The 26686-nt window shown below is 43.1% G+C and overlaps 6 protein-coding genes across 6 annotated transcripts; 2 read left to right on the top strand and 4 right to left on the bottom strand.

Annotated features, from left to right (window-relative positions):
• Positions 1–749: 749 nt before the first annotated feature.
• On the bottom strand, positions 750–5514 carry EAF01_006717 (uncharacterized protein; the record flags this gene model as incomplete). Its single annotated transcript, XM_038914971.1, has 11 exons — positions 4900–5514; positions 4751–4830; positions 4320–4459; positions 3815–4268; positions 3355–3728; positions 3095–3203; positions 2877–3007; positions 2514–2717; positions 1636–2462; positions 1545–1579; positions 750–1488 (listed from the first exon to the last, which is right to left on the bottom strand). The coding sequence occupies exons 1-11, from the start codon at positions 4951–4953 to the stop codon at positions 750–752; spliced, it is 3147 nt and encodes a 1048-aa protein (XP_038769926.1). The 5' UTR covers positions 4954–5514.
• Positions 5515–6866: 1352 nt separating this feature from the next.
• Positions 6867–8749, bottom strand: EAF01_006716 (uncharacterized protein; the record flags this gene model as incomplete). Its single annotated transcript, XM_038914970.1, has 9 exons — positions 6867–7035; positions 7094–7126; positions 7184–7341; positions 7406–7555; positions 7605–7728; positions 7776–8123; positions 8177–8419; positions 8469–8529; positions 8578–8749. The coding sequence occupies 9 exons, from the start codon at positions 8747–8749 to the stop codon at positions 6867–6869; spliced, it is 1458 nt and encodes a 485-aa protein (XP_038769925.1).
• A 2230-nt stretch (positions 8750–10979) lies between these two features.
• Positions 10980–14313, top strand: EAF01_006715 (uncharacterized protein; the record flags this gene model as incomplete). The annotated part of the gene is made up of 8 exons (XM_038914969.1): positions 10980–11177; positions 11269–11721; positions 11776–12449; positions 12500–13122; positions 13172–13327; positions 13381–13662; positions 13712–14229; positions 14293–14313. The coding sequence occupies 8 exons, from the start codon at positions 10980–10982 to the stop codon at positions 14311–14313; spliced, it is 2925 nt and encodes a 974-aa protein (XP_038769924.1).
• Positions 14314–14868: 555 nt separating this feature from the next.
• EAF01_006714 (uncharacterized protein) lies at positions 14869–17430 on the bottom strand (the record flags this gene model as incomplete). The annotated part of the gene is made up of 2 exons (XM_038914968.1): positions 14869–17217; positions 17278–17430. The coding sequence occupies 2 exons, from the start codon at positions 17428–17430 to the stop codon at positions 14869–14871; spliced, it is 2502 nt and encodes an 833-aa protein (XP_038769923.1).
• A 385-nt stretch (positions 17431–17815) lies between these two features.
• EAF01_006713 (uncharacterized protein) lies at positions 17816–18605 on the top strand (the record flags this gene model as incomplete). Its single annotated transcript, XM_038914967.1, has 2 exons — positions 17816–17853; positions 17906–18605. The coding sequence occupies 2 exons, from the start codon at positions 17816–17818 to the stop codon at positions 18603–18605; spliced, it is 738 nt and encodes a 245-aa protein (XP_038769922.1).
• Positions 18606–18800: 195 nt separating this feature from the next.
• On the bottom strand, positions 18801–19809 carry EAF01_006712 (uncharacterized protein). The gene is made up of 2 exons (XM_038914966.1): positions 19480–19809; positions 18801–19394 (listed from the first exon to the last, which is right to left on the bottom strand). The coding sequence occupies exons 1-2, from the start codon at positions 19639–19641 to the stop codon at positions 18972–18974; spliced, it is 585 nt and encodes a 194-aa protein (XP_038769921.1). The 5' UTR covers positions 19642–19809; the 3' UTR covers positions 18801–18971.
• Between the last annotated feature and the right edge of the window lie 6877 nt (positions 19810–26686).

Genomic DNA, 26686 nt, shown 5'->3' with positions numbered 1-26686 from the left:
TGACTAGTGTCATCGACTTTGTATTTTTATCTTCTTCGATCGATGGCTGGTAAAGTGTTTCCATAGAAACACTCTATTTTTGCTCCACGCACACAGAGACCGGGCATAAGCCTTATCATTTGAAGCCTACTTCATGTCTAAGATTATATCAGTATCTCACTTGGTTTCAACATCCGCGTTAATCTCAACGTCTGAATATATGTGGCTGTTTAATGAACTTTGAACATCCAAGTCAATCACGACGTCTCACTTCATCTTAATGGATCAGTCTATTTCAATCTTTGGATTCTCTACAAGATACGAAAGCGCGTATTCGTCGAATCCATCTTTATCATAATGTGCAGTATCTCAAATCAGTTCAATATTCATACACGTTTCAATGTCTACAATCTGTTCAAAGTTACCTCGATCTCTTTCACATCTCTCAATTCTACAATGCAGACAATATTGCACAGTATGCTAGATACCAAACACGTCGCATGAACATCAGATTCGGCGGGATCTGCGCACCCCCCTCATCTAGATTTCTTTTTGGTTCAATGAACTACCTGTATTCATCATGAAGCTATGGTTACTATATAGCTAAAAGACTAATTTTGAAGTATACTACTGGTATAGAAAAAGAATCACAATCAACCTCCATGCTCTGGTGCAATTCACCCGCTCGACTCGCAATGTATATAACCGCGAAATCCACGCTAAATCAAAATAAATTAAATCAAAGAACGTCACAGTTGGTTGTATCCTCTTTACGCCTTCAAGGTAGAATTGTCCCCCGCTATTGTACCAGACCCCTTATTTACCACTCCACCAGCTCCTACAGTGGGTCCAACGCCCGGAAGTGTGAAGTCTGGGAAGTTGGGCCATTCTCCCAATCTAGCTGGGTCGCCTCCAATTCTCACCCATTGTCCTACACTTGGTGTTCCATTATCCAATACAAAGAGCATGGCCCAGCTAGGCGGATACACATGTGCATTAGGTGGTGTTGTAATCGAACACTGCATATTTGCTGCGGTGCCAGAGCAGGAGAAGGCTGGAAAGAATATTCGCTGGCCAAAGGAGTTTCCATGGGTAGCTCCTACTGCTGCCATTAAAGAGATTCGAACGGTAGATGGGTTACCTTTGTAGAGAGTAGCAGCTATGTTTATTGTATCACCGTAACCGAAATCGTTGCCGTTTGAAAACGTGAAACTTGGTTGAGTTACACCATTCAACAAGTAGGGAGGTAAGAATACCTCGACGCGGTATTCTTGGACAAATCGAGTGTCTTCGGGATCACTGCCTGTAACTAGCACTCTGCCGTCTGGAACCAGCACGGCTTCGTTGTGGTAAAGACGGTCGATAGTTGTGTTTGCTAAAGAAGACATTCGAGAATTCAGAGGCTTCGACGGATCGTAAAGAACAGCATTATGATTTGGTTCGGTAGCAAGGCCAAAACCAGCAAAACCTTGCTGAGCCCCATTGAGGATGAGAAACGTGCCATCGGGACTAAAAATCTTCAATTAGCAAATGAGTGGTGTAATTTTCTTGAGAAGAAAGCTTACAGGGCCACCATAGATGATACCACTCGTTTTGAAGGCTATGTATCCTTGTCAACAAAGTCTCCCGATTAAGATAATGGAGACCAGAGCTTACCATGCGCTCAATAGTCCAACTTGCGCCAGGTACTTCAGGTTCGAGGCACACACAGTTATCCAACGCAATTTCTGGACCTGGCGTGGAGCCTCCGCAAATCATCACTACGAGTGGGTCTGTGTAAGGTGCACTTTGAGGCATCAACACAGCAGTGCCTTCCATGGGATATGTTCTTCCACCCAGGAAGTTATTCACCGCAGCGGGAATATTCGGTAAGACTCTTTGGGTCTGCAGAGTAACCTCGTCTAGAATTCTCGCCTCGTTATAATATGCAATGAAAATACCTCCAGATGGAAGAACCGCAAGAAATGGATACAAATTGTACGGATCTGTACGAAACAGATAGTCGCAATAGAGCACATCTCCTCCAGGGGGGTGAGGGATAATTTCCAGGGAAGGAACGGGGGCGCCATTGGAGCCCACTTCGCCGCCTACCACGAGGATGCTTCCATTGGCCATAATCATTGCTGAGGGGTACCATCGACCTGTTTGTAGGCCAATTTCTTGATAATTCTCTTCCCAATCATTCTTACTTGGTACTCCAGGCGCCCCGTCCGGTGTGTAAAAGCGTACACCTAGAGTTGAGGGAACTGCCCAGCCTCCGATGTTGATCTGACGCCCAAGACGATCGGGAAGAATGATACTAGCAGAACAAAAGACATCTGTCTTCACATGCATGGGCCGCCATGCTGCCGTATAGTTATTAATTTGAGTAAGGTCGAGCTCATAGGCACCAGTGCTGTTGTTTGCGGGCGACGTTCCGAATTTTTCCAGAAAAGAAATCTTTCCGTTAATGCCAACAGCAGATGTTAATGGAATAATGGGCCCTACAAAGTCATCAGTCAAACATTTCACACACTGTCCGTGTTATAGCCTACCTCCAATGAGGAACTCATATTTTCCGGCAGAATTTCCGCTCTCGAAAGTCCACTTGTTGAGTGGTGTACCTGTCCAAGTGTAATAGGTAATCAAGGAAGGCCCGCCACAATATGTATCACGATTACCCGTGCAAAGCATGACACATTGCGAATCATCAACGATCGCAGCCTTGTGGTTGATAACATCCTGTACGTCACCGCAGACTGTAAATGAAGTCAATAAAAAGCCTAGTTTGGAACATTACATCAAAGAAAAACAAAATTAGACGTCAATAGCAAATAAGGGTTCAAAAATCACGCAGGATTCAATAGCTTAGACGCACCAAGTCATGAAAAGAATTAGCAGTGTAAAGGGAAACTCACAGCATTGATTTGAATATTCCATACCCCCAGCACCATATCCAAATTCAGAACACAAGCTAAGACAATTTGTGGCTGTGTTGTTATTTGTAAGTGCGATTTGGTAAGGGAACACTCTATTCACAGCATCGTCTCTGCATGGTGATCAGCTCTAATCTCTTGTGTTACAATACCAGCACGTCATATGCGAAGAATAACTCAAGATTGAAAGTTGCACCTACTTGAGACACCCCTTATATTTCCAATTGCCTGGTAAACTCGTATTCTGTATCACGGGTAGCTGTCGCACGACTAAACTTGTTTGATTAGAATAAATGCTCATACGGTCGCCTATTGATATTAGGAGTCAGCATTATTTACATTCGCTTTTGGTAAATAACAAAGATTGTATTGTAAATGACGACACAAATGTATAAGGCAAAGGGGAAAGCGGTGCTACAGATGGGAATAGAATTGAGGGCGCAAGACCGCAAATACGGACCTCCACCACACATTTGATTTGCATTTCCGCCGCAGGGAGTGTTGCACTGAGAATCTGAGGATGCCAAGGCACCGAGATTAATAATTGCAGAGTCACAATAACATTGTGTATAGTATTCCATTCCAGCTATACTATATCCGGCTGTGATACAGTTTTGTATGCAGGATTCCACGGTCATATTGGCATCGTTAGGCAGATTGTCGGCGAGGATACTACCACGACCAAGGGCTCGGTCAACCCAGCATCCTTTGTAGGTCCATTCTGTTGGAAGATCTGTGATCGTGGCCGAAGGGACAGTGGCACTAATTGTCGTGGGTGTTGGAGTAGGCGGTAAACTCGTTGCGGTGCAATTGTATACGTTCATCCGCCCGGGACTAGAAGATAATTAGTGATTGCTTCTCGCGAAATCTCTCGGAGAAAAGGTTCAATGTGCAACGACGACATTAGAAACAGTGCTCACCCTCCGCAAAATTGTGTCAAATTCCCTCCGCATGCCATATTACAACCTGTTGCTGGAGCGCCATAGTTTTCAATCTCGTGGTCGCAATAGCACTCACTGCCATACTCGACGCCCGAGAGTCTGTAACCTCCGAGAATGCAGGCGGAAAGACATGCATCGACGCTCATGGATGTCCCGGCGATGGAATATATCTGCGTGGTGAGGGTACGTGCATTCACGCTGTCATTGTAGCACCCAAGAGGTACCCACCCAGGTGGTGCTCCTGTAAAAGTAGGAACGGGAATTGAGCTTGTCGTGAGAGTAGGAAGCGAGACTATAGCATTGTTCAAATCGTAGAGACTCAATCTGGCAGAACCACCACATATTTCTGAAGCATTACCATTGCAAGGCATATTACAACCAGTCTCGCCATCAGAAGCTAGGCCCCCGCCATTGAATATGTTATTCGCGCAATCTTTTGATTGTCAAATTAAAGCTACAAGCTTGACTAGGGCTTCCCACTTACAACATTCTCCTGAGTATTCAGCTCCAGCAAGTACGTAACCAAGTTTTTGACAAGTCGATTGGCAGATTTGAATTGTCAAAGCTGCTCCTCCTCCTGGAGTTGCTACATTAGTAGTGAGCGTGCGAGCCCCCACGTTGTCGCTAACGATGCTGGATCAGTAAAGTTTTGTATGAGGGCTTTCAAGCGCGAGTATACAGAAAATGAAGACGGTAAAAGCTATGTTCAGTCAGGGTACCTGGCTACTAGCTTTCTGCATTGTAATATGCCAGTCATCTAAGGTATATTGATGGGAGGGTATAAAATGCAAGCCATCGATTGCTCTATCCTTAAAGGGCCCCTTGTACCCTCAATTGGAACCTCTTTCTTCAAAGGATGGAAGTTTCAACGAAAAGGAAGGTTGTGCTTGGCAATGTAACAATGTAAATAAATACCTGTAGCAGCCCACATATGACCATGTATCTGCCCTTGGTAGGACAGACTGACTCCCTGAACGCGCTTCGGAACAAGTGAACTATTGAACGAAAGCTAATTAGCAGACGGAATACAGAGTGGCAATACCAAAAATCTATCATTAACATACCGTCAAGGATAGACTTAGCGCTGCAAAGGGAAGCCGAAGAGAAGAAAGAGCCATGATTGCAATTTATGCAATCACCGTTCAAATGCACGCTGGGAAACGTCTGTCGCTCAATCATATACACGGGAAACGGAGAAAGAAAGTGAAAAGATCTGCACTCGGAGAGAGAACTCCATCGACCTGCTTAAGCTTCACAGCCTTGGATTACAGTGACAAGAATTGACAAGAATTGCCATGACCTTCCACATGATGGATCACTGATCCTCGGATCCTTGGAGGCTGACAGGAACCAGCCTGAATGTTGCTTTTTCTCATTACGAACAACAGGATCGTATAGTTCTCACCTGTTAATTCGTATCGTTTGCTTTCATCTGGTGCAATGCACACCCCGTGGATTCTCTTTGGTTATCTCCACACCTTCTGAAGTGGTATATAGTACCAAAAAGCTATTTCCAAACGATACGATCATGCATGTACCGCAAAACAGGCGTTAAGAATCCTTGGGTGTCTCTGTCTTTTTCGCGAATCCTTGTCTGCGGTTCGAGGGTTCCTGATGACCTGGAATTTGAATCTCGTTCGGACATTTTCCACGGCTCGGTTTGGAAACCGAAAGAGGCACGACATCCGCCAGCGACTTGGCTAGCAAATGAACAATTGAGAGCATGACTGACTGTGCAGATACGTGAAGTATTGACAGGCTGAAAAATCTGTGTAGCAAGTCTCACGGTAGCACCTACGAGGTTACGAGGTGTGACAATCATGATAGGGCTCGCCGCCATCAAAAGTGAAGTCATAAAATGGGATGGATGATCTCATTGGTAGGTATGAAGCTTATTCATGGTCGTGTAACAAGTGCATAGCTACGCTATTGTATATTGATGTGCTGCATCAACCTGCAATCTGAGTAAGTGGAGATAGTCGTAGCCAAACTATTGAGTGAGAGGATGTGCTGGCGATACAATGGTCTAAAATCGAGGGATATCTGCACGGGGAACCATGTAGGTTAATTAGAATTGGACCAGCACGAAAACATTCCATGCTAGCCCATACGATCTCGGAGCAAAGAACGTTGTTGGCTACCCGACATTATAGTTTAGGAGTTGTTTTGGTACAGAAAAACGTTCAATTAAGCTTAATATGGCGGAGGTGGATAGGAAGCTAGGAAGCTAGGAGCATTATCAGACCCCTTGTGAAGAATCCCTTGCAAAGTCAATGACCCACTATATTTCAATATATCATCCCAATCACGCATAACCGAAAAAGGAAACTCAATTTGATAGGCGTTCACAAATAGGAGAATTGCGATATCAAATCTAGACTTGAGCAATACACTTGAAGCCTAAACCTATTCACGGTAAACGAATCAGAGTATGCATGTATGTAACGTAGTCTCTGGATGGGACAGTGAACTAAAAAGCCATCGGAGAAGATGTCATGCTTACCTTTTTACGATACCGAGTCAATGATACTCATCAATGTGCATCTACTATGTAGGTAGTAGAAGAATCAGACCATTTCTGAGTCATTGGTAAGAGATAAAGAAACCACGATACCAAAAATCTCTTCCGATGTGTAAAATTAGAAAATCCAAGATATTTATTGATCGGTCCGGGATTCATGATACCTTCAAGGGTAGGGTTGCATTTACCCGGACACCACATGTAAACCAGACACGACCGAATTAATCCTTGAAAATTCGAGAACACCATCTTCTTGTATGCCTAGTCTTCGTGTATGCACTTCTTATCAGAGACCTTCCAACACTTATGAAAGTGTAGATGAGTGTATAAAATTGTATATTTTATTATCCGCTGGGTGGCTTCAGTTACCGATTACTCCTCTATCTTCCCATTTGTATCATCCCAAAATTCGTTCCATGCAATATTAAAACCAAATTAAGCATCTGTCTTATCTATCTCACTTCTCCTATCTTGCTTACTTGAAATATACTATCTCTTTTGATTTCGTTCTCAGCTCGGACTTCCGCAAGTCCCCTGCGAATACATTTTGACACTCTTAACAGTCATTCCTCTGTCTTCGGGCGCCCCCCACGTTGGGCCCCACTGACTTGAAGCGTTCCAGAACTCAGCTGGGGCCGTCAGACTTGCATCTCCCCATGGTTTGTTGCCGACCTTATCACTATTACTAACGTTAGCATTCATTGTCCCTTGGAGGCGCGCGCAAATAGGCAACTCACGGAAAGTATCCATTGGTACCTCCTACTGCCACGCTATCCTAATGTTAGCAAAATTATCACAATCTCATTTCATGCTCAAGGTCATCTTACTTCAGAATTAGATAGAAGGTCTGGTCAAATGGAGTGGCTGGATTCCCCGTTTGGCTCCACGGATCATGTAGCGCCGAATTATTCACAATTGTCTTACCGAATTCTCCTCTGTTCCACATGCTGTTATATCCCTTACTGAAAGAGAGGTAGAATACTTGCTACACCAAAATCAGTTCTTGATAGGCCAGAAGGCGAGAATGACTAGTTTTATGGAGATCATACCAAGAGACGACTATTGATATAGGTGAAGATATAGTCTTCACCCCATTCAAGGCCGTATGTATAATAGCTTTCACTATAGTCGGTTCGTCGGATATTGTGTTTTCCATCGGTCTTCCAGAAGGCGTCTACTTGAGGAATTGGGCCCCAATGCTTTGGTCATTGTCAGCTCAAGTCTGAGTTCAAGCTAGAAATATCATACCAAAGCAGAAATAATGCTGTCTCGACCTCCATCGTATGTAGCCCCATCATTACCTTTGCTTTCGGCGAGATCTATCTCACCACTTGCAGGCCAAGGTCCGTAGACAGAATCTTCTGGCATCATCCTGTTCAAAGTTAGCAGCTTCCATTACAAGGGAGGCTGGAAATCTACCATATCGCTGGCCACAACCAATCACCCTTTGGCATCTTTGCAACGACTTCAATTTTGCCATACTTGATAGTTTTCTTACCCTTAGTAGACAACCTTGCGCTTCTAACTGGATTTATAATGGTACCGGCGGTAATATTGCTGTACATAGAACACGACGAGCCCGCATCATCAGATGTACACACGCCATCAGGCCTGTTGTCGGTAGTCAAGTTTAATGTATAACCGTTTAAAATCTGAGCAGGTGTAATATTTGTTGAATTGACTGTCAATGTTGGGACGATATGAAGTCCTTCAGCATCAGTGTAAGCGTTTTGAGGATCGTTTGTGGTCCATTCAAAGGATCCAGTACTAGTTGTATCAGCTAACAGACCTTTCAAAGTAATTTAGTGATCTGAACTTACCCAAAGCCGCCTCGTTGAATCTCATAACTCCATATACTGGGGTCTATGTTGTGAAAATCATCCTCAAACATAAGACAGTATGAGTTGTTTGGAACTGATATAAATCCAATGTAGCACATGATGCCTCCAAGCCCAAAGCCAATGACAATACTTGCCCAAAAAATTATTGAATCCCAAGTTCGTCCAGACCATTTCTTGCGTTTGCCCTCTGTAGCAACCTTTTCTAGCCATGGCTTTTCATAGCTTTTTTGAAGTCAGTTCTTGCTAGTTTGGTATAGAGGTCCAAACTTACTCTCCAATAAGCCTGGCACTTTTAAAAAGGCGTTGTCTTGGAGGTACGATATCTAGACCATCTTCAACGATCAGCAATTTCGTTAATATCAAGAGTGCGATTTCTATACCTGAAATCGAAGACGCTTCCTCTGGTGATGAGAATCGGTTACTGGGTGTACTTGTATGGGAGGACTCGTGATTTGGTGTTCCTGGTTGAGAGAAAAGTTGAGGTGTTTCAGGGGCAGAAACTCGTTGGGTTTGAGGATCTTGTGCAGTCAGGGATGTACTGTATGTTGACATCTTGAGGGTTCTCTACTCTCTGCAACTTTGAAAGATTGGGATAAGCTGCTGGATAACTTATCAAAATATCACAATCTCAATCTGGACGGTTGACTTTTCCTATTTACCCACGCAGTTGCCCGAAATTCCCCACGATATATTTATGGTACGGTCGAAAATATTTCTAAGATCAGAGAAATCTCTGATAAATAAGCTAAAATCAATCGATCCATTTCAATAATGGTATTGTTGAATACCGCATGGGCGGCAGAGTACCTTGTATCTGCATCAATCCCTGAGGGTATGGACGTTTTCTGCCAGCCTCATAAGAACAAATGTGAGGAGTAAGCAAAATGATGCCCTAGTAAATCTGCATGTGCTGGTAATATCGCCGATAGTGGGAATATACGCGATATCGAGAAGATCAATATGATCATGATCACAGAGTTACAGACAGGAATGTTCAGCTATGTTCAATCAAGTAGCTTAGCATCTGTCGGTATCCAGTGGCTGTGAACCATTTCCAACTAGTGCTTGGAGGACTTGGAGGCTTCTTAAACGAAAGCCAAAGGCGGATGTAACCACAAAATTTTAAAGGCATCAATCCACGATAATGATTGAATTGCCCGAGCCACTAGGCCTGAAAACAGACGATGCGATGTCTTATATGGGATGATGGTACTGTAACACTTTACAAGAATGCATGTGAATATCGATATTGGATACGAGAGTTCAGGAACCTGCAGATAAGTCTCATCTTTGTGGTAATAGATATGTATTCGATTGGACGGAAGACGAAAGGTTGAAATCAGAGAAAAATGAAGATGGTGTTGAGAGAAAAGTCAAAACAAGAAGCTCAATTTAAAATTCGAAACAACAGTTCAGATGATCCAGAAGGAAAGGTGCATGTTGGGGTATCTCGTTTGTATTACCGAGAAAATGAAGTGGTTGAGATATCGGGATATCAAAGTGATCAACGTTAAAAATTCCTAACAAGAGTTCAGAGTGGAAAACGTTGAATTGTTTAATTCCTTATATGAGTCGTACAAATTACGAATTTGTCGGTCAACGAACAACAAGAACTACAGTGTTATCTGTACCACTGAGTGACATGCAGCAATTTGGAGAGGGATGGGTAGCGGACAGGGTATTTTAGCGATTGATTTAGGGTAGTAAGCCTATAGTGGGTCTGTAACCCCTGAAAGCTTATAGTGATATATCACTCCGAGGTCTGCACCTAAATTCGTTATTAGTATTGAAAAGTTCAGGAACTACCCTGCCGTACCAAGGGGCCAAGGGCTGACAGCATTTGAGCCCGTCTAGTCTTATGGGGAAATGGAGAGTTCCATTCTAGCTCACTTATATTGCGTTACTATGAGCCTCGATTTGGCCAATCACGTCAAAGCAAACGCCGGATGAGAATATTTGGACACTTTGGTGGTCGATGTTTTGCTGCTCTATCCCTTGTATCTTTCCAATTTCCCCAAGATCTCAAAGGGATTTCCGATCAATGAGAAACCTATCAATTTCCGTATCCTGGCCTATTTGCGAGAATCTGGATAAAACAGCAATGTACAACACTCCCCTGGTCAATAATAGTCTCTCAATACTTCCAAGCTTTGTACTGTTGAACCATTCAACGGAAAAGCTTTCCGTAAAGACTTATCTATTCCATTAAAACTCCCAGAGATAGTACCCGTCCCTAAGCTTCCTACCTTATCGTCGGACCATAATGCTATTCTTAGGTCAATATTCTGCATCCTGCATGCGTGGAGATATAGATGAAGCCACAACTTTCGTCCAAAGACACTATACATCTGTAAATTTGATCCAATAGTATAGGCTTCCCGCAGGAGATGTGGCTACTGCCTGCTGTACCATCGAGGCTATAAGCCACGAGCTCGATATCTTATATGGAGTATTTGTGCCAAATTCGTGTTTTCCTTCCCGGTAACTCGTTGAAACTACCCTAAATTTCTATCATCCGTCGCTCTCACTCAGCTAGCTCAAACAATCTATAGACAGAAAGTTCGTGGTCTTCGATTTCCTCCTACAGCCGCCATAACGAATGTGTTGGCAAGTGTAATATTGACTTCCGATTTTCGACAAATCCCGCCAACTGCCTTTGATCTTATCCGCGTATCAAATACTGATAATCTCAGGTTCCCACTCTTTCAATCTAGACTTGCAGCTCCTCAATTTTTGGTTCAAGTTGATATTAGTTCTTTCCCGGCCTCAAGTCCATAACATCATGTCCGAAGAATTCAACTTTCAACAGCGCTCTGGTGAGCAGCTGCCAAATCTTCCAGATACACGCCCTATGATGGCAGAGCGACATCAGAGCGTCCCAGTGCCATCAGCGTTCCGCCCAGAAAGTTTGGCGCCAGCCTCGCGACCCCATAGCATCATGAGTACAGGGTCTGCAGGAAGCCGCGATCGTCATACTCTGGTACGTTTTTCGGTTACATAGTTTACTATATATTCTCTTCCCCCGAAAAACTTGAATCCATTCCTAGCTTTCGCCTGATGATTGTTTATAGGTTGCAAAATATCTTCAAAGACGATGCAGTGCCGCAAAATGGCTTCAACCTATCGAGGAGGAGGATGGCACCATCAAAGAATCGTCGTGGGTGGGTGTTGCTATGCGCCTTCCGGATGGTAGCTACTACACTGAGCCACCAAACGTTGATAACAACTTTTATACTGTGATGCAATATCTTGGTTGCAAAGTTGCCTTCACAATGTCTTCAGATATCACCGCAGCATTGATGGACCAAATTGGCCCTTTCCAAACAGAAGTTCAAGTACATCCTCGGGGAATTAGACTTCCAATCGTACAAAATCTTTCTGAACTTGCATATGGAGGTACTGGAGTATCAAAAAAGTCGTACTTGTGTGTTTTGAGAGAAGAGAGGCTTGTTCTCATTTGGAACGAGTCAGTTGAAAGTATTATGACACATGGCGCAGATGTCGAAGGTATCCTCGTTGGCTTGGTAAGTCAAATCAATCCGAAATAATCCGAACCATACTTACGAAAAACAAAATAGATCTGGGGATCTCACATTGGCACCATGACAGCTACTTCTCCATACGCATCCATGACTCCGCCTATTGGACAAACGCCAGGTCAAACTCCCGGACGAACACCATCGGCCATTAGTGAGGATCCTGAATTCAATGAGAAAATGAACATTGTTCAAGCCGCGATTGAGCGTGAAGAAAACAAAGACACAATTTTCAATCCAGATATCGAGGCCGCGGCACCACCAGAAAGACCCTTTCTATTATTACACGCTGGTGTCATTGGATTTGCCATGACTTTGGTGGTATTCGTAGAGATGCTTTGTGCATCGCGACTGATAACAGAATATCAATGGGATGGCGGGGTGCTCCGGTTTGCACTCGTCGCCGTTATTCCATTCTTCGTGTCCTTTTCACTGGTAAGACATTTTCAGCCACTTCGTGCGTGGCGTAAGCCTCAAGTAGAACCTTGGAACGGGAAAACTATCGATAATTCTCCGGACTTAGCTAACATGTTTCTCCGTCAGTTTTTCATGATTGTCATTGCGGGAAGTCTATTTCAATTATTTGGACCCTTGACATATGTTCGAAAGAATTCTCAGTTCTATTCGGCCAAGCCACCCAAGAGGGGTCGTTACCCAGACTTAGAGCTGCCACACATTACCATTCAAATGCCAGTATATAAGGAAGGATTAAAAGGGTATGAAGCCACTAGGATCTTGTTATAAAACAGCTGACTGATCGAGATAGTGTTATTATTCCTACTGTCACCAGCATACTGGCTGCTATTCGGTACTATGAAGCGCAAGGAGGCTCTGCTTCAATTTACGTTAACGAGGATGGAATACAAGCTGTTGACCCCGAGCTATGTGAAGCTCGAAAGACATTTTATGAGTTGAACAATATCGGCTACTGCTCGCGGCCGAAACATACCCACAGCAAAAAGAAATGGTATCAGGGTAAGAAGGTACAAGATAACCCTGAAGGTTTCCAACGAAAGGGCCAATTCAAGAAAGCATCGAACATGAACTACTGTCTCAGTTTCTCCATTCGTGTTGAAGACGAGTTACTGAGACTTATTGCTGAAAAGTCTGCAGCGGAAGATAGACCCCAAGGTGATATCACACCAGACGAGGAAGATGTGCTTTACAAGCAGGCTCTAGCAACTTGTCTTGAGCAAGATGAGGGGCGCACTATGGCTGGAGGTAATGTTCGTATCGGTGATATTATTTTGATTATTGATAGCGACACTCGAGTGCCTGAAGACTGCCTTTTGTTAGGCGCATTAGAAATGCATGAAAGTCCTCAAGTGGCTATTCTACAACATGCCTCGGGTGTCATGCAGGTTGCTAATAATCCTTTCGAAAACGGAAGCAAGTATTCCTGGTAGAAATCATTAGAAACAATACTAACAGTCGACAGTTACTTACTTTACAAACCTCATCTACATGTCTATTACCTTCGCAGTAGGAAACGGCGATTGTGCTCCATTTGTTGGCCACAATGCCTTTCTAAGATGGAAAGCTGTACAGAGCGTAGCTTATGAAGAAGATCGACAACTAAAGTTCTGGTCTGACGGTATGTCATCTCGATACGCCGCCTGTACTATCAATCTTCTAACGTCTTGCTAGATCACGTCTCCGAGGACTTTGACATGAGTCTACGACTTCAAATGGCCAAATTTATCGTGAGACTGGCAACTTATCACGAGGGTGGTTTCAAAGAAGGTGTTTCCCTTACTGTTTATGACGAACTTGCTCGCTGGGAGAAATATGCGTATGGATGCAACGAATTAGTTTTCAACCCCATCTACAAGTGGTGGCGAGGCCCATTCACGAAACTCTTCATGAGATTTCTCTGGAGTGACATCAAGCTCACCTCCAAAATTACCATTCTAGCCTACATCGGAACCTGTAAGTATTGAGAGCCTTGGAAGTCATTCAAAAGCTAAATATTCGACAGACTACGCAATTGCCTGTGCCATTCCACTTACCTTAGCAAACTACATAATGGTCGGCTGGTTCAATGACTCACTAGATCAATTCTACCTCACCTCCTGGAAAATCTTTGTCGGCATGGCCGTAATCTTCAACGTCCTTTCTCCCCTCGCCTTCGCTATGTTACGCCATCGTCTCGGCGAAAAAGTCTTCGTCTCCTCCATAGTTGAGACCGCAAAATGGACACCCATGTTTGTTCTCTTCTTCGGTGGCATATCTTTCCATCTTTTAACTGCCATCCTATGCCATTTCTTCAGCATCAAAATGGAATGGACGGCTACCGCCAAGGAAGTTGAAGCTGGTGGCTTTAGAATCGGTTTAGATAAAATCTTTCGTGATTTCAAGTGGATGTATTTAATTATGATCCCGGTATTGGGAGGAATGGTGTATCTGGGAGCCTTTGCACCTCGTGGCTTCGAAATAACGGATTTCACAGCCATCGTACCCCTTTCGAATCAAGTCGCATGCCATATTCTGCTTCCTGTAAGTGTCTCTCTCTTCGCTATGAATATAACTTAGGCGACACTGTAACTAACAGCTTCTCAGTTTGCGCTAGGACTTTTCTAGATTTCTAGATACATTTTATTTCCAATTCGATATCCGTACGTATATCATTGTATATAACATCCCAACTATAATGCACATAATAGTTGCACTTCTTAGTCCAAAGGATTTTTCAGAGATCCTTGGCATCAGAACGCGAACCTAGATCGGACGAAAAAGACGGCGTTTGATTTCTTCACAGGCGCATTCATCTCCTGAAGCATCACTTTTATCATTTCCTTGGAAGATGGTACAAGAGAATTATTGTCCAGGGTAGATTCAGCACTTGATTGTCAAATCTTTTTATTGTAATTCAATGAGAAGGCGTACTCTTTGAGATATGAAAGAACGCACATGATTAGGGACTGTTAGGTAGACCAAAGAATTTTGTTCAAGGGTTTTAGAAGAGCGGGATATAATAGCGCGTAGCGAAGAGTTACATTGGACCACGAAAGAAATGAGATGCAACGTATACAGTAATGATATAATTTATTTTTCAATCTCGAAAGAGAAATGTGCAGCACATTGGCAATTCGCACGATCCCATCGTAAATATCTTACATTTTGATTGATCATGTTTCACGGACTTGCATGACGTCCACGAAGTTTCGTGTGTAGTGGAATTCTAAGAGTGCCAGATTTCTTATCGCTGGCATCCCGCATTCCAGATTGAGCCCCTCCGTTAGCCTCGGCATCCGAGTAAATCCTAGAATTACCCAAGATATCATCCATCAACGGTGTCTTCGAATGTAAAGACTCCCCTGCATCTATGGTAATATTTTCCTCCAGAGGTCCATCAACTGACGTAGCATTTGTTACACCTTTATCCTCCGAAAGGGCGTTCAAAAGCTCTACATTTCGTTTCATTGCCTTTATTCTAGCTTTCTCTTGCCACTCGGCCTTAGCCAAACATAAATCAATCTTCTCCTCTACTAACCCCTTAATGTGGAATGCCAAGGCCTGACTGTGGAATACACCTGTGAATCTGTAACTCAACCAAAGATAAAGTGTGATATCTTTGTGTAGTTTTTCAATACTGCGCACATACGCTTCTCGTTGGTATTGCAAAGTAAAAGTGTCGGGATCATCATCCAAAAGAGCAAGACTAAGCTCAGGTATATTGAGAATGTGACCACCAGTGTTGTTGGATACACAACGAGCAAAGGCTTTTACTACCTTGACAACTCCAGGATCGCGCAAAGACACGGGAGCAGCGAGGAAAATGAGGCGGTTTCGAATGGAAAGATCAAATTCTTGAATGACATCTGCAATTGCAGCTTGCTCCTTGAGTTGACATAGGTGGAATTGGCTGCTTAAAGAACCGAGCTCGTGTAGTCGCAATATCACGTAACTGAATGGCGTATTCTTGGGGAAATACTCAGCGAAGCGTTCGATGACATTTGCAGGAGGAAAAATTCCGGCTGTTGTCATTTGTGCTGCATCTTTTAACATAGCGCTCGATAATATCACGTGGTCGTTCTTGTAGAATGTTGTGACCAGGCCAACAGGAGGCTCCGTTGGTTTAGCTGGAATGCCATCTGTGACATCGATTGGCCCTGCTTCGATGGCATCTCGAGCCGTCTTGTATCTCCCAGCCCGGCCGGCGATTTGTTTAATTTCAGAGAGAGGGAGAGTTATGAAATCTGTGCCATCATTCCTCTTGATAGACTCAAGAATGACACGTTTGATACTTAAATTTAAACCCATGCCAACGGCATTGCTGGCAGCCAGAAAATCGTAATTATTGTCTGGGTCATTGAACAAAGCGGCTTGTTGAGCACGGGTCTCGGGAGGTAATGATCCATAAACAATAGCGCATCGTTTGCCTTTATGATGTGCCTCGATTGCGTTTTTCATTGCATGGATTTTCATCCTCGAGAACAGGATGACAGCATCCCCTTTCTCTAATTTGCTGACCGGGTTCTCTTTGCTAGGTGGACCATCTCTCTCGGATTGTTTTGGTATGAGACTCTTTGCCATCACCTGCAATTTCCCAAGTCTTTCATAATTGTGTATGATTAACTTGTCGCCCATCATTGCACATAACTTTTTTATCAAATCAGTTGTTCGAACTTCGCCACAGAGATGTACTTCCTTGGCCTGAACTCCCAGTACTGCTTGAGTCCAAGCCCAGCCACGTTCTTCATCCCCAATCATCTGAATCTCATCGATTACTGCTACATCGACTTTCGAATTGAGAGGTACCATCTCCACGGTACAACTCTTCATGGTATCCTTGGCACCCTCTGGAATCCGACGCTCCTCCCCAGTGATAAGAGAGCATGGCTTTCCTTTGGCATTGAATCTCGTATAAACCTCGTGAGCTAGTAATCGTAGGGGCCCAGCATATATACCACTATTGGCTGCCTCAAGCCTTTGCAGAGCATGATATGTCTTCCCAGAATTCGTGGGTCCAACATGCAGGTGGAAAGTGCGTTGCATCGCTCGTGTCGCTGGGTACCATTCAATTGGATAACGAAAGTCTGCTAGCCTCTGTTGGCTTGCAATTTCTTCTTTCGAAAACTTATCGGAGAGTGTGAAATGGGTGAATGAATGTCTTATTTCGTCTTGTAAGCCCCTAATATCTCTTTTGATATATGCGTCCTTAAGTTTGCAGAAGATAGGATTTGAAGCTTTATTAATCTCGCCCAATACAGTTGCTCTTCTGCCAGCCGCTGCTATCACATCCTCAAAGTCTCGAAGCTTGATTAGCAGTTCCTCTTTACTTGTTGCGCCCCACCCTTCCATTTCTTTCTCCCCCACTGGTTTCTCATATATCGTTCCATTGATAAGTGTTTTTTTCAGTGTTTGGGCTTCTTGCACCATCTTCTCTTCAAACTTTCGAAATGCCGTCCTAGCCCGTTCCTCAGTGTTTTTCGGCGCCCCATTGTGATTTGATACTCCGTAAGACTCCGAAAGCTTCAAGTGCTAAACATATAGATGGTAAGCAGATGAGGATACCAAAGTAGCAGTGCCCATGTTATATACCTTCTTCCGGCGCGACGGTGGAACCGTCCTCGCCACAGGCCTTGACTGATGGAAACTTCTACCATTGGATGTGAGAGGTGAAGAGCTTGGCCATATCAAGCTGCGAAATGTACAGAACGTACATTGTCCAGACCTCCTGCTGATCAATGTCATTACCGCAGTAGATAGTGCAAAAGCATTCTGTTCTAGATAGAATAATAATTAGAGTTTTTGTTTTGGTGGTTGTGTTGGAAAGAAAACCTCGAGTGAAAGAATAATGAGTTGATTTTGTGATTAGGTAATTATCGAGATATGGCAAGTCTTAGCGTCGCCATCGTCATTGTACTTCCCCAATCCTGTTACCTTTATGTCAATCATATTCAATTGACTATCCAACTTTCACCATTATTCTCATCAACCTGCCAGTCCATATTCGCATGCAATTGTTGATATCATCTCCATCGACCGATACATCTTCCTTTTGTTAAATTGTATTCTGGAAATTGAAAATCTTCGGACTTCGTGGAAACCCTTCGAATTCTCAATTCAAATTCCAACCATGGCTTCCTCATCCACACCACCAACTCCTCTCCTTTAGTAAGTATATATGGGTCCTATAGATTCTGATTTTATCCTCTAACACAGGAAGTTCTTGTATCTCTCACAATACGACCATCCTCGCCGAGCATACCACGTCCGCCGCTTCGCAAACTTCATCCCTAGCCTCCCTTGTCCTTCCGAAAATCAAGCATGATGAGCCTCAAAAACTGACGTATACCCACAACAACTCCTTCATCCACTATATGGCATCTGCACCCTCTGAATACCCCGCTTCCGAATCTTCTGCAGGTGGACTTACATTTCTCGTGATTGCCGATGCCTCCCTCGGACGTCGCATACCATTTGGATTCCTTTTCGAGATCAAAAAGCGCTTCTTTGCATCTTTCCCACCTTCTACTACAGATTTCTCCGATCTAGGAGGTTACGGCGCTGGATCGTTCAATTCGGAACTCAAGAAATTGATGGTAGAATACGGAACAACCCAGGGTGGCAAAGAGGATGCGATCAAGAACGTACAAGGTGAAATTGACAATGTGCGAGGTATTATGAGTCAAAATATCGAAAGTCTGTTGGAAAGAGGCGAGAGAATCGATCTGCTCGTTGACAAAACGGATAGACTCGGTGGAAGCGCATCGGAATTTAGGATTAGGAGTAGAGGTTTGCGCAGACAGATGTGGTGGAAGAATGTGAAGTTGATGGTACTTTTGACTGTTGTTATCATCTTCTTGCTCTACTTGTTTGTTGGGTTTGGGTGCGGATTACCGGGATGGCAAAAGTGTGTTGGATAGGTGCATTGTAAAGAAAACGGCATAATGTGGATTGAGAAAGCTGTGCATTGAGTTCAAATTGACCGTTGGGGAGGCTAACATTAGGATTGGGGACTTTATACCACGGCGTGGAGTTTTGGCATGCGGGTTATGTTATTTTAGAATACATACTTTTATGGGTTCAAAAGACAAGCAATTGATATGTTATTTATGATTACGCTTGCCTAAGAAAACTAGAAACAACCTGGAAACACAATGATGAGTATGCTCGACCATCTGGGAAAACGAGGGGTCCCATATATACAATCCATGAATCCGAATCCCTATTCCAATCCGAACTCCAATATCTGAACCTGTTATAAACTCTCGATTATGTTCAATGCCCCCTCACAACTTTGCTTCTCTTTCTTGAACTTCACCACTTTCGTACACATACCCACTCGCAACTGGACTCCCCGCATTCCAATCCTCATATGCATAGTCATTTGCTTCCACGCCTGTAGGTGCTTTCCTCAACCTATCTGTGAAGAATACTGGATGACGTTTTGCAGAATCAAGAATGAATTTGCCATTTCTGTAAGTTACGTGTAGGAAGGGTGACATTGAATCTGTTGTTTGTAAAGGTGTTGTGTGGGGTGGTAGAGCTTCAATTTGGGTGCGGGGAGGAATTGGAGCTGGAGTGGGGAATGCGGGAGCGTGGAAGGATGGAGATGCGGTTGGGAAGGGAGATTCTGATTGATAGGTAGGTGGAGACGTTAATGTTGTGGGTGGATTGGGAGGTGGAGTTGAGGGCGTGGTGGGAATTGGGACCTTAGTGGGATGGATGATCGATTAGCTATATTCTTTATTTATTATATGCTGGAGAAGGGAAGCTCAGGAAAGGTACGAAACTCACGGTTGGTCGCTTTGGCTGTAATGAAGGAATCATCTCGTCGTTATTTGGAGAAGATGCCGAGGGAGCTGTATAAATCGGTTGTTCGTGCGATTGGGAGCTTCGAAGAGCAAACGCTGGATGCGGCGCGAATAGCTGAGAAATTGAATGGCGTAGGGCTGGCATTTCAGATAAGGTATTCGCGAGAAGGCTTCCTATCTGGGTTCTTTGTCCGGGAATCTGAAATTGTGAAGGGAAGGTATAGTGTGTGACAAGTTTTCAGTTGAATTGATGACAATGGCTAGGAAATGATAATATATTCTCAATTTGTTCCTATAGATTGTTTTACAAAAGTAGAACTTTTGTAGATTTTGATGTTCACAATTTCTAGAAAAAAATACCCAAAATGGGAGATTTATGAAGTGTGGGGTAAGGCTAGCTTCAACTCTAAATGGACGTCGGCCATAAGGGCCGAGGTATCAATGATGCATATTTGTGCATATGTTCATCTGCCGCGCATCCCGTCTGGCTCTGTAGGTAGGTATGTAAAGTAATTGTTTCATTTCTATTGGTTGTGTCATATTAGACGTTGACTTGTTGCTATATTCTAAATTATACGCCTCAAGTGACAGCTACATTGATCTGACTCTGCTTGCCAGAGATATCAAACCGTTCTAAGCTACGTGTGAAGAGATTCATACTTCATCTTGAAGTCTTGACAGTATTGATCGTATTTATTCCCGCTATCTGCGTAACGAGATGAAGGACTAGCTCGCCAATGGATCCGGAGCACTTACTAGGTGTCAAATTAGTAGTTCGGATTTCTACAAAGTATAATTTTCCCAGCGTGTCTAAACTTATAGCACCGGGGTTGCTTTCGAGTTAACCTCACAAAAAGAGCTACCAGTGAACATCGCGGGCGGATGTTCATAGGAATTCGGGACTTGAGACTCAGATGCTTGTCAATTTTTTGGAGGAGATGACTCGAATTTTCACGACCGCTTTAAAATAGACTTTGGGAAAATCAAAGTCTCCTATACTTGAAAATACATTGCACCACACATTTATTAGATATCGTACATTAAAATTGACGCATATTCACCATCAGTCATTAGGACAGTCGAACACACTTCTTCGAATGACCCCTTCTAAACTTCTAGTGGCAGGAAAGTCTTGACACTTTGATTTTGATTCCTTGGGGATCCATTATGGTCCATTCTGCTATGGAGGGAAGGAGTATCTACAATTGTGCACTGGCAAGGTTCTGTGAACTGAGTAGTAGAGAGCATTGAGACGTACGTGGCCGGAAGTGATAGTGGTATCAATCGCGAGTGATTGTAGATAGAACAGGTGATATTTCTGTGTCTTCGAACTTGATTTCAATCAAGGGAATTGCTAGAACCGTGAAAAGAATTGATTGGTTAGCAACTAGGTAGTGAATACAACTCAGAGATTCTTGGGAAAATCCAAATTTTCTCCCACAATTTTTACTGAACCATGCGTACCTTCAACTTGTCATTCACTCAATTTTTGTGTAATTTTTCGATAACCAAATGCCTTCAACCAAGTTTGTGTCTCACCACAAACAGCGCAAAAGATCCCATGTAAAAATGAAGCCATATACGTAGATGTATTGAACTTTGCTAAGCGCAAAATTCAATCTTAGCCCTAGAACACCACCCTCACTTTGCTCAACTTCACCCTTTGAGAGATCTCGAACTGTATAAATGATTTTAGTTCAGCTTTCAATCCCCCCCGTAGCCCTCCCTCGAAATTAGACCAACCACATCTCCTTTTACTTGCGAGGATTGATGTGATTTACGAGCTATGACCTTCGGAGTAGGCAAGACTGACCACAAAAGATAGGACGACAACTCCATTACCATTCATTACTGATATTCACCATCAAGTTACTGCGCCTCTCTAACAAAGGACATTTTTTCTCCCGTAACTTGAATTTGCAATTTCAATCTCGCATTCGGTTTCGCTTGTCCATCAAGGTACATCACTTTACGTCCATATAAGGACTCTCCCCTCCCCCTCCTTCGACTTTTTCCCTTCCCTCTTCAATCCATCACCATGCTTAAGAAACACATCTTTACTTCAATACTACAGTAATTGCTTGCAAGTAGATGCATCATGCATCTGTGGCGAAAGATCGATGCTATCCAGTGGTACGGGGAAGATTGTCAGCAAAGTGAAGACCCATTGCACGATACGACACTCATGGCAGTACAAACCGAGTCCTAATTTATACTCTCTCACGAGGGTCCTGGATGAAGCCGATGCTCATGTTTTTTGTTGGAGCTGTCTGATAATCTTCCCACTCATATCTACTTGCGCTCCATTGTCAGTTCAACCTGACATATATAGGAGCGAGAGTATGAGAGAGCCTGGATTTGGTCTAGGAGATGGTGGGTTCTGGAAGAACCTACTTGATAGGTTCATCTGGGGAATCGGCGGAAATCAACTTTCCTATGATGTGTGGGCTTGCGATCTTTGATGTGGCTTTGGTTTGTGCTCGTTGGCTTGGGGGACTGAGGAATATTGACAGGTAGCTGTTGATAATTGTGGCCTGCTGCGATTGGTTTTTACTTTCTGATCTATGATGATTAAATATAAGTCAACATGGTCCAGTTCTCATATCAATTCTTGATATGGGTTTTGAACCTTGACACATCAGGTTTTGTTCTGAGATCACTTCCTGAAAGTTTTTTTGTACGTTCTTGGACTTGGGCCTTTACTTGGGATTCCTTCTACGCAACAAAATCTTGTTACCTGTCCGCGTCCTTTTTCTCGTGTTCTTTTTTCTTCCTTCCGTTCGCTCTCTCGAATCGTGGCTTTTGGGAGAGAAGGCGGATGTTTTCACTTGATGGGAATTTTTACACAAAGGTAGATCTGGAACCATGTACTTGGCTAATACTTGAATTACCTTGTATTTGGAAATCAATGTGAAGTGATACCAAGGTTTCGATTATAAACATAGTGACTTGTAAGTTTACGACAATTGTAATCTAGCGATAGGCCGCCAGTGGTGACTGTTTGACCAAATCCGGGAGAACGAATGGATAAATAGCACTTTTTTCCTCCACATCCAATTCTTGAAGCGTAACTTTCCAATTGAGTTTCGTGATCATAACTTGTTTCTTAAGAATTTTAATCTCCACGCCAACTGCCAATCTGAATACATTCTAGTGAAGAACAAGCCGCAGCTATCAATCTTGCATTAAGCTGAGCGATAAACTTTGGATTTCTCATACGACCAAGCCAACGATTCAACATTTAGATAATTATAACTCTGTGCCGATCCTGGTCCTAGCGATAGAGATAAACAAGCTTTGGTACATGGCGCAGCCGGCGAAGAGAACCAACTAGAAATTCAGATTGCTTGGATTTGAGCGGAATATCCTACCCAATATCCGTCGACGTCTTACTTTCCGGATAAAGAAAGATGTTTGACAAACAAGTATACTCTGGAAATAGCAAAAGATCTGCATGGTATTTGAAGTGATAAAGGGATATTCTAGAGGACAATCACGGATTATAGACCAAATCATTCCTCAAACAACTTCTGCATCCATAATTTTGGCCTGCGAACTCTATGAACACCAATTATAGAAGCGATTGGCTTTGACCTGCACCAATCCAGTGGAATAAATCTGTGGTAAAGTCGCTGACCCATAACTGTCGAGTAATGGTCAGTCATTCGTTAAATGAAAATCTTTGAATTTATTGAAGGTATATCGTTTGCGGTCTAAAGGAAAATTCGCGAACCTTGTCTGCGACCATCATCCAAATTCCTTGGGTAGTTCTTCAGTTCTCTTAATAACGTCTGAGCTCACTTGGCTGTCCATCTTAGACATAAAATTCGGGTCATCCGAATCAACTGAAAAGATCCCATCTTTCGTTGATTCGGTCGAGGTAAAACACCAAGCCATAGATTCGGGAATTCAATAAATCTTACTACAGTATTGAAGACAAGATTCGTTTTGCTTTGAAAACATTTTTGAACAGTTCAGACGACGATTCAGTTGTCTATATACCCATCGAGAAAGTAACGTTCAAACTTAGCCCTATCTAGCTTCTTTGTCGATCTGACGTTCAAGTCGAACGAGATATCTAGATTTCTGATCTTAGCTCTAATCAAGCTAGCCTTTTAGTGAGTAGTATTCTTGACTGAGAGTAAAATATCTAATCAAGCCAGTCTGTCATTTTTTTCGAATGAGAGTCTTTCTAGTTGGTCAAGTGAACCGAATATGCCAACTGGCTTTAACATCATACATTGATTCGCCATCCTTATACATTCCATATCTAGGATTGATATAGGTAAAGATCAAGCACCTCTCATTTTCAAGCCCCAGGCCATGATCTCTGGAATATTAGAAGAAGATCCTCGTTGCGTCACAAAAGTAAACTGCCTCGATCTATCTCTAATAGGTAGAGGCAACAGATTTTCTCAGGTGAATTTAGACGCCGAATAAGTGTATCGAACGTAACAGGGTACTATGTAAGTAGCCTAAGGTAGATAGTTGGTGAAGAAAACTTAGCGGGAATTTGTCAATATTTTTACTTTTAGTAAATCTCGAATATTTCTGTAATTCTTTATGCTTAGCTTTTTCATGGTTATCTGTGTAAAGATTGTTGAATCTATTGTTGTATTGTATTGTCGTGTGATGTTCTCATATCCCGATTTTCGCCCCGAGTAACAACTCTTAAAACTCCATGACCTCTCTTTGTACTGTACCCAACCAATAGATTGAGAGAATCACAAGTAGTTAGCACTTTCAAAGTCCGAATTATCCCTCCGACCTCCCAGAGCGGATTCAGATATTAACTTTGGTAAGCTGAACAGATATATAGTTTCCTTTTCGTCGTCATTTACCTCTTCAAGCGCAAATGGTCTCTGTTTTGTCCTCCAAGCCCACTCACCAATTTCGACATACCTTAGAGAATTTGATTCTTTAGCGAGTATGTGGGCGTATCGGTAGGCGATGTCTCGGGGGTTTTCAACGTAAGGCCAGCGGGACGCTTGTGCCGAGGGCTATGCACGAGATTTGGTTCTCCTACTTTTTAACGAGAGTCGAGTCAATGATGGAACATTGGGTATTTGACACCTAAATTCGTTCTGCAAAAGTAGCTTAGCTTCTAAATGATACGTCTATACAGAAACATCTCATCCTAGCCAGAAAATAAGCTATTCAGATGAATTGGTATCAGATAATTTGAAAGATTTAAATGGGTCAAACAATTTAACCAGCGTGATTGATTCAGGTGGCTTGAATCACTAAATCCAGCCTCAATAATGTGTAGCTTCCGAAAATTGAAAGCTTAAGATCAGCCCTTCAGTCTGGAGTGTTAAATACTTTGTATTCGTCCACGGAATCAGAAATATTTGGAGGCACAGAATTAGCTCACTCGCTTCACTTACCAATTGTATTTCAAAATCAATCGAAGCCGAAAGGTCAGTAAGATACTGAGAGCCAACCGCCATGTGGCGCGACGCAATTGAAGTGAAGGCTCCTGAAGCCTCCCAAGGACTGCAGTCATCGTTTTAAAAATGGCTATAATCTGTTGTATCTGCATCTTCACGGAGATACAGCAAAGATATTGTTTCTAGTAGCCTGATGTTGTTGATTGGCCCTTCTCTAGTTTCTACAAAGCGCCACTGTGCTTGATAGTCTGTCATGATCAGCTCAGTCACTGAGTTTCCTTTCGTCATTAACCAAGTGACAAGCTCATCCGACATCCTATTGATCCAAAGATTCGGAGTTTTGGACAATTATCCATGCTCAGATAACCCAGATTTATTTCCTCGTAAAAAGCGTCTTCATTTTCTACGTTGAAAAGTTGTAGTGCTTCAAGTGATTTAATATCAATCCAACTACTTATATATCGAGTATTACTCTGTGACATTCCAAACAGGGGAACCATACCACATCCGAGTTTGAGCTCTCTTAGGTTTAATGCCGAAGTCCCGGGCTTTTCTTTGTAGCGTTGACATAGCTCTGAGAGGAAGTCTCTGGTCCCCTCTCTAGGCAAAAAAGCTTGTTTATCAGGGATCCGTTCTCCAGTTAGACCTAAACCTAGTATCTGTAGGACCGATGTGCGTTAAATTTCTATCAGATCTCTGATGATACTGTAATTGTCACCATGGAGGGCGTAAAGCTCTAGACTAGTCAGGTTGAAAAATCCGCTCGCACTGAAAAGACACGTATGCGGAGCCTGAGCAGCTTCCGGACTGCTAGAGCGGCACTTCGGAAGTGAACCTTCTGGAGGCTTCGAATGTTTTTGAGACGACCTAATAATGTCGCATTCTCTAAGATCAAGGCGCCACACGTGATGTCGCCATTCTCCATATCCGCACCTACACCTCAAATTTGGACAAGCGGCTGTTATCAACTAACCTGGATGATGCATTAACATTGGTGACTGTGAATTTGATAATTTGTATCTTGTTTACCCGGAAAGATTGGAGTTCCTTGATATTGTTCAGATATTGTATAATTAACAAAACACAATCCAGGCTAGCTTGTTTGAATGCGGGCAACATTTCCGGTCTAATGTCAATAATCACCTCCAAGTTCTTGATAAAAGGAACGAAGGACGGAATTACATTAGAGACTTGGTGACCCAACACCTAGATAGTATGATCTTCGTAAAGAATCGGCGAGAATGTAGTCCTTAAGCTGCGCGATACTCTAAGAAGAGCATAGAGAGAGGCCTTGCTAGAAAAATGTCCTATCATGAACCACACCTCCATGGGTATGTTGGAACAGAAGACGACGTTAGTTTCATTTTGCATTTTCATTATGTGTTTCCATAAGATACAATCAGATCATCAGATCAGCAAGAGAAGGTGTATGCGGAGAATCGATATAAATGGCCTGTGGAGACGACGAAACAATCATAAACAGAAACCCGTGGGTCTTCTCAATATCTTAGTTTCGTTTTGCAACCAGGTGGCTCTTCGGATTCAGATGGTTTTCATATAAAGGATTTCATGTGAGCAGAATATTGTGGTTTAAGGCGGTGAGAGATAGCGGTAGACCGAAGGCCTTGCGTCGGGCTCGTTATACTCCCTTGCAACAAATAAAATAGTGTAAGCTTATAGCTTTGAGCGGAGCAGAAAGAGACTAATGTCGTTCGCAGATGGATGCTAAAATGCAGGGCCATTAAACCCACCAATTGCAAAAAGCAGTGATGACCATGAGTGTGAGGATGGAAGCTGAAG

This window comes from Botrytis porri, assembly GCF_014898465.1.
Source record: "Botrytis porri strain MUCL 3234 chromosome Unknown BPOR_008, whole genome shotgun sequence".
In the NCBI taxonomy this organism is placed as follows: domain Eukaryota; kingdom Fungi; phylum Ascomycota; class Leotiomycetes; order Helotiales; family Sclerotiniaceae; genus Botrytis; species Botrytis porri.
The sequence above is the reverse complement of the archived record's forward strand: the minus strand, read 5'-3'. Positions and strand labels throughout refer to the sequence as shown.